The following is a 7,934-nucleotide window of genomic DNA, read 5'->3' as shown; positions in this document are numbered from 1 at the left end:
GATTCGATGAGAATCCAAATACTTGACGTGGGAGCAAGCCTTGAAATTAGAGGTGCTGCCCGTTGGTGATTACGGTGAATAGACAAGACAAGTGGAAGACCGGGATTTTGTACAAGATAATAAATTCAAAGTAAACGTGAATAATATTAGGTATACGATTATTTCATTACCGACAATGGCTTGTTGTATAAATTGGTCCTTTGTTCAAAAATGTAGTAAGGCCATCAACAATATGGCGGGAATGGAATCTGCTTGTATTCGGTAGAATTCGACAAGCAACAAGTGAATGGTTGATTCCTCCTGGGTGTTTCAATCACTTTCAACTTTGAACCTTCAGCCGGAAAAATGGCCGAGCTGGTCAAGTGGTTTTCGTAATGAAAGTAATTCTTTTGTATGGAGTGCAGCGGCGTGACTGAAGAACAGTACAACGAAATGCTCTGTCTATTCTCGATAGTCGGTATTATTGCTCTTTGATATCATCAAGCAACATCAGAGTGTCCAGTGGATGGGATGTCATGAAGTCGTCCGTGTGCCCTCACCGTCAACCTTCAGCGCGGCGTTTCCTGGACGCAGAAAACTTTTTACTGGTAGAAAGACTTTGGGTGACCAAACCAAAGCTTCAGCAGACACTGAGTTGGGTGTAGCGGAATCGTCTGAAGAGTGTTGTAAGATGAGACGATAATGCAATGCGCCCTATCGTCAAGGAATACATTCACCACGAGTGCTTTCTTGATGATAGACCCTTGTCGAGCCTTCAATGGCCAATAACTAGATCACTGTCTTAAGTTCTTCGATCGCAGTTCTGGTGGTCCTCAAATGAAAGACAAATCACTTGATGCAGCCCAATGCGTTCCGTCTGTCACAGCGCACGAAGAAGACTGCCGCAAAGAGAAAAGGCAGTGATATCTGAACTGGGGAGGAAGAGTTAAAGTCAACTAGCTTGACAGTTCTCGTAGATCTTCCGCAACTCAACTTTTATTTAACATCAGCTATAGTCGTTTGATTGCTCTCTTCCAATATGGAATATCTGAGACGTCTCTTCCCTGTGATAAGGAAACCGTGATTCTAATATTGACGCGTTTCACCGCCATGATTCATCCGATTTTTCTGGATGACGGTATCACGTGCCTTGTCTGAGCCAGGGACCCACTTTTACAGGGCGCAACTCTCCAGAATTGGACAGAAGCTTCGATGACTGTTCTAGAGCTCAGGGCATATTCATATCCTGTAGCCTACACTCTATCCTTCGAGCCCTTCACTTGACAGGGTACCAATAAAGGAGAAACCGCAATCAAAAGTCAATTTGACACGTATAAGAATAAGAAAGACATAAACCATACATAGGTACTTGACTCTCGTACCAGTTCTACACTGCACTTCTTCTCCATTTTCTTCGTTTGTTTATATATCAGCAATTCAATGTTCAGACCTCAGTTCGATATTGAAAGTCGTCCAAGGACAAAATAGGAGAGGAATATCATGTCTTCTACTACTGGCAACAAAAGAACCTTCTCTAGTGACGAGGAGACAACGGATGAAAAGTCTCAATATGATTCATCCACCGAGGATATACACCTTCCTCCCCAATCTCCTTCTACAGCTCTGACGAGATTTGGCGATGTACACTTGCCAATTGGACAATCAAACAACCAGCAATCCACTCTTTTTTACCTCTCCTTAATTGAGGCAAGATGTAAAGCACAAGCTTTGACCACCTTGAACTCTGGTCGTGGTCCCGATGATCAATTGCCAGAGAATCATCCAGATATCCAACGTTTAGCTCAAGTGCTCTTTAGCGATATGGCGGGTGAGCTTCGCAGGTCAGGCGTACTCCCCAGAGCAGACGAGCTTGCAGGTCGGCAATTTGCAACTCTACGCGAGGGCTATCTCTCAACATTCGATTCTATCCTCTCTCAAAGTGCATTGCAGCGTGTACAGACTTCGACCTTTAGCCAAAACTCCATCCTTCCATTAACGTCTAATTCGTCGATCGGAATGTCCTATTTCGACCAGCCGCAAAATCTCAATCTTACAATGATCCCCAAGAACCCTTTCTCGTCAGCTGCTTTGACCGCAAATCCTTTTCAATATAGGTCAATTTACAACAGAGAATGGGAGCAGATTAGCTTGCTAGGCAAAGGAGGATTTGGCGCAGTTTATAAAGTGAAACACAGAGTTGATGACCTAGAATGCGCTATCAAGAAGGTGAGTAAGAATAATTCATGCCCCTTGCATCTAGCATTTGTCGTTGTTCGAGTGTTGAGAATCTCAATTTTATTGACCATCTCGATCGATTCAAGTTGCTAAGAAGAATCTTCTCTTGCTGACTTCCTGTAGGTCATCATTACACCAGACCAGCTACGCAAGGTTGACACAGCGGCACTATTGTCTGAGGTGAAAGCACTGGCTGAACACAAACACCCCAATATTGTCAACTACTATGGCTGCTGGATTGAGATGGGAAATGTAATTGTTACATCAACACGGCGTTTGATGGATGCTGAGGATGAATCAAGCTATCTCTCAATGTCTATGAGTGAGGTGGAACAATCAGAAGATGAACTTGGAATGCAGCAAGGCCCCACTTTCGGCATGAATGACTTGCGTTTGGACATGGAGAAAGAACTTGAGAAAGACAACAGAAGACGGGGTAAAACTAGCAGCGACCAGGTGCTCACAAATAGTGGTGATGGTGGTGTCGTTTTTGATGTTTCAAATGCAACCGCGACAAGATCCAGCGGGAAGTCGTCAGAGGAAAGCGAAGATGAAGAGGAAGAATATGAAAGTAACAACAATGGCAATACCATCACTCCACAGGACAATAGAGCTCGGATTTTATACATCCGATTTACTGTATATCCTCTTACATTGGAGGAATATATCTCAACAGACACACCACAACCAGGTCACGAGTTTCCTATCCGTCACTGCTTTCATACACTTCCCACAATTCGAATACTAGGTGCTATTCTCAATGGAGTCCAATATCTTCACGCAAAACGCCTGATCCATAGAGATCTGAAGCCCGCCAATATATTCCTATGCGCCAAGAAGGACCTGGAAGCATTCGTTCCCTCGCACGACCTAATAGATGTCAGCAGAAGCGCCTGTCCAACGTGTACTGGGTCTGCTGATCAAAACAAAGCTTATATTACGCCGTGCATTGGCGATCTTGGACTTGCAGTCAAACTTGCTGAAACTACGGCTACTCCTGCTGCTGGACTGTCTACAAGAGCTATAGAGCTTAATCCCTCAACACAGCTTTCTCGTCTCGGGTCAAAGCAAGCAGGCACAAAGCTTTATATGCCTCCAGGAAAGTCCACTGTTGTCTGTCCTAAATTGGACGTTTATGCCTTGGGAATTATAGCGTTTGAGCTAATCACCCCCTTTACTACCCGCACCGAACGTCACATTGTATTGAATAATATCAAATGTGGTAAATATCCGGCAGGATTTGAGAATCATGAGATGGCAGAGGGAATTAAAGGGATGCTAGCTGAGAGGAGATCTGATAGGTGGGATTGTGAAATGGTTAGGAGATGGATTGAGGGGTTTGAATAGTCCGGATATAACCTGGCAGCTGGAACCTTCAACTGTTCAATACGATTGGAAAGTTGATATTTTTTGAGATTCTGGATTCAGTCTGAATATTAAGAGCTTTTCAAACAATGAAAACTCGCATCAAAATCGAAAACGCTGCCTCTAGAGAAGGTGATGAGATTGGGGGAGTCATTTTGAGAGTAGTACTATACCCGGCTTAGGTTGTTAGGAATCGAAAGGATTTACATTTTACTTGCGCACATTTTTCACTTCGTTTATCAAATTTAACTCCCAATCATATATCATTCCGCAAAGAGGCCAGCTTCTTACGACAGAAATACACTAGGTAGATGCGTTCTTCAACGTGCTTCAATATGGATATAGCTACAGCAGCTTCAATTCAAGTGAATTGAGAAACCTGAACTTGGCAAATCGATTTCAAAGAATGGGTCACTTCCATTCTGACCGTTCCAGATGATTTTATACGTGAATGGAGAAAGGAACTGAAATACTGTGTAATCACTAGCTCACTGTCGTTCCTTCCTCCTTTGATTGACTAAGTGACTAGAATGTACACATTTTCTAGACAGAATCTTAACTATGAGTAGGTACTTTTCGTTCATTTTCACAGAGCATCTAGTGCCGAACAATATCGAGTTTTTTCAGTATGTCTCTAAATCCAATAGCCCTACCAACCTGAGCGTTTCCGAGTGTCTAACCTTATTCATATCGCACCTCCTTCTCTGTGCTCGTACTGGTACATTTTACCATAATATCAGGCAAGAACGCAATTCATTATGGGCAGGTAACCTCAAGTTTAATTCTCCCAGTGGTCTCTTAACATCATGACAACCTCAGAACTTGTCAAAGTTCAAATTTTTTGGAATCATTTTTGCTATTCTCTTACTTCTCAAACTGTGATGCAGATTCGAGATATCTTCAAAATTCATTGGTACAGCAGCATATTCTGATATCGAAATTTAATATTGCGACAACGGAAGTAATTATCATCATGTTAAGACATCCCTTCTCAAAAGACCTTCCATCGAAGCCTTCTCATACACTACCAGATACCCTTCAACACGAGAAAGCTCGGAACGATAGGTCTATGAGACGCACCAACTCTTTGTTCACAAAAGAAACATCCACCATGCTTCGTCACTGGCAATCCCGACCGAGAACTTCTACAGATGCTGTTCTTGACGACCATCCAGAAATATCTGTCACGAAAGTGGTCGTTTCAAAGTTTCCGGGAATTCCAGACACTTATGGAAATATCAAAGTTGTTATCTTACAACCCAAAACCGCCACATCTTTGAACCTTAGACCGGCAATATATTTCATTCATGGTGACCCTTTCATGGCTGATGGACCCCTTGACGGTGTATCCGGCTTCTTCGATCTGATCAAACAACTTGACCTTGTACTACTGACAATCGATTATCGCCTTTTGGACAAGCATTGGTGCCCCACTCCACTAACAGATTGCTATCGTGGTCTTCAATATGTTTTCAGAGAGGCCAAAAATTTGCGCATTGATCCTACGAAGATAATGATAGCTGGACAGTTTTTAGGCGGAGGACTTGCTGCCGCAACTGCAATCATGGCCCGTGATAGAGTAGATATGGGACTACATGGAGGGGGAAAGTTAATGGCACAATGCTTAATCTGTCCTGTAATCGATGATCGCTTGGTTATAGAAACAAAACAAAATTCCGAGGACGAAGGGAAGTTCTGGACCTCTAAAGTCTGGAAGAAAACTGTATGGGATTATCATGTGCAGGACATTTACAGCATTCCAGACTATGGTCCCGACCACCAGCTTGTAGCAGACGCTGACCCGAGCGACAAAAGAATTCTTTCAGAAGCCCTTCGGAAAGAAAAACTTTGGAGAGAACATCATCGGTCACAGCATCTGAGATATGTAACACCAGCCTGTGCACCAGATTTGTATGATTTACCACCAACATGGATTGATGTCGGCAGGGAGGAAGTGTTTAGGGGCCAAGTCATGAAATTTGCGACGAGATTGATGGACGCGGGGAATGAAACGGAGTTGCATATTCTGAAGGGGGACCGTAGTGATTTTGATAGTTTACACAGACCCCAGACTAAAATCTCTAAAGCCTATGTGAGTTTGAGGTTGGATTGGGTGAGAAAAGCATTCAAAAACAGTAGGTAATGCACCTCTTTCATGGGGTCATAAAGAATGAACTATATTTACTCAACCTCAAATACCGTTCAACAATATTTGCAAGCATCAACAGCTGATAAAAAGACACAATCCCGCTCCCCTCCGCCAAGATATCAAAAAGTACATCACCACATGTCGTCTCCCCGCTCCTACCACGATCCCCGCAATTCCAGCCCCCACGGCGATGCTTTCCCAAAGGAGAAATTGCCCCCGGACTCCACGTCTAAACCATGTTCTTTCACTCACACACATATAATATCTGCACATGCAATGTGATAGTGACTACGACTGTGATCGGCAAATAATAAACAAATGAAGAATTCCACGGAGTAAGATTCCGATTCCTGCACTCCGCTATCACATCTTATGTTCCGTGGTTGCGTGCGGTTCGTGCATCTTCTCGGGAAATTTTTGCTGATGGGGGTGGGTGGTCAGGGGGTGGGATTCTGGAACCGTGGTGCCGAGAGCTGAGGTTGTATTGCATTTTGTGGGTGAGAATTGTGCAATGTTAGATTTGATTGAGGTAATGATGAGGAAAGGAGGTTGATGAATTAATGAACTTTATAAATTCTGTCATCACATGCAATTTAGATGATGTATTGACCGTTAGATCTCCCGGCAATTTGAAGTTTAATTCGCTATCAACGTGGTGATGTTTTTCTTCACCTACCTTTCAAGACGAGTCATCGTCGCCGACTCTTCAAAAGTAGTGGAAAAGTGACGAGAGCGGCAAAGATCATTAACCCAATACTATTCTTTCCGCTAGCCGACAACCCAATTTTTGAAGCATTCGTGGAAAGCCCGCGGCAAAATCTTACACGAGGGGTATTGGTGAGAATGCCCATAGCACGTTTACGGGAAATGAAACTTCACCCCGAAGAAGTACTATAAGTTAACCTATACTAGGTTTCTTTCAAATTCACTTGTCTATACCGAGGCAAGAAGTCCGAAGTACGATGAGTAGTTTTGAAGTAACATGGAATAATATCATGGCAAGAAATCCCCAATATCCTCGCCGATTCCGTTCCCGTTCCCGTTCCCGTTCCCGTTCCATGAATAAATAGTATATAGCGGAAACGGAAGTCAATTCATTATTCCTAGAAAATTGAGCCAGTAGAGTCAAGAGTGAGATCTTTTATTGCACATCTGGAATTCTCAGCTTTGAAATCCATCTTGTAGCAGTGAATTGGGATCTTCTCATCATGCGCAGAAATGAAAATGTGATGTATGAAGTATATCACTTGTAGAGAGTACATTGTAGGTACGCGTGTACTATATCATTGACTCGCTCTCTGCTGTGCATTGCCTTTCCTCCCTTGAGTCTCACACTTGTATAAGAGACTCGTACTTGGAGGTGCGCGGTCGAGTAGAGTTTTGACTTGATAATTATGTAGCACCTACTAAAATGATCCTGCAGAATTCGCAAACGTGATACGCTCCGATGCTCTCAATACGCCGTCATCGCTGAGAGCCTCGACACTTTGTGGTACCTTCATTCTATCTTCACCTCCCGTCGCAGTCGCAGCAAGCCGAGCGATTCCCCACGGGGAAGGAAACATGAATCTACCCGTAATTTCCATAGGGATATTGGTGGCACTCTATCAATTATAAATCCAAAGCCCTGTTCCTTTCCCGTGAAGACGGTTATGCTTCGTGGATCGATCATCTATGCACATGCCAAGTGGACAGGAAAGAAAAGGCTGATCACATACCGTGTACACATACCGCCCCTCGAAATTATCTCTCGTATACCGCCCTTTTCCCGTTATCATCTCGTCCGGCCTGAAAGAATTGCTGATTTCTCGATATTGCTTTAAATCCACGTGGCGAGCGCGGGAACACATCCATATTCTATCGTCATCAAATTTCCATTTACGTCCTCACCACGTGGAGTCTTCGTACAGGACAGGGTAAGCATCCCTTCTTTTGCTTCTTTCCGTTCGCAAACAGTTTAGCCTTTGATCGGTTTCAATGCAAGATCGTTCGTTAGTTCAGCTTGCTGTTTTGGATGTTATGCAGCACAATAGTAGTCTAGGCCAACACTTTGCCAACAGACGCGTACATGAAATTGTGATCAACCCGACGACCAGGAACCGAAATTCGGCTTCATGCAGCAAGCCAAGGGTAAAAAGATCAAATAGGGATCCAGAACCGTGGTTGGTAAGATGTTGCTGTGGTACAAGGATGTAAGGCCCTGTTA

At 43.6% G+C, this 7,934-nt stretch overlaps 2 protein-coding genes across 2 annotated transcripts; both read left to right on the top strand.

Moving 5' to 3' along the window:
* Nucleotides 1-1,479: 1,479 nt before the first annotated feature.
* Nucleotides 1,480-3,561, top strand: EAF02_010680 (uncharacterized protein; the record flags this gene model as incomplete). The annotated part of the gene is made up of 2 exons (XM_038906728.1): nt 1,480-2,205; nt 2,338-3,561. The coding sequence occupies 2 exons, from the start codon at nt 1,480-1,482 to the stop codon at nt 3,559-3,561; spliced, it is 1,950 nt and encodes a 649-aa protein (XP_038753598.1).
* Nucleotides 3,562-4,552: 991 nt separating this feature from the next.
* On the top strand, nt 4,553-5,722 carry EAF02_010679 (uncharacterized protein; the record flags this gene model as incomplete). The annotated part of the gene is made up of 1 exon (XM_038906727.1): nt 4,553-5,722. The coding sequence occupies one exon, from the start codon at nt 4,553-4,555 to the stop codon at nt 5,720-5,722; it is 1,170 nt and encodes a 389-aa protein (XP_038753597.1).
* Between the last annotated feature and the right edge of the window lie 2,212 nt (nt 5,723-7,934).

This window comes from Botrytis sinoallii, assembly GCF_014898435.1.
Source record: "Botrytis sinoallii strain Bc 23 chromosome Unknown BSIN_026, whole genome shotgun sequence".
Classification (NCBI taxonomy): Eukaryota; Fungi; Ascomycota; class Leotiomycetes; order Helotiales; family Sclerotiniaceae; genus Botrytis; species Botrytis sinoallii.
The sequence above is the reverse complement of the archived record's forward strand: the minus strand, read 5'-3'. Positions and strand labels throughout refer to the sequence as shown.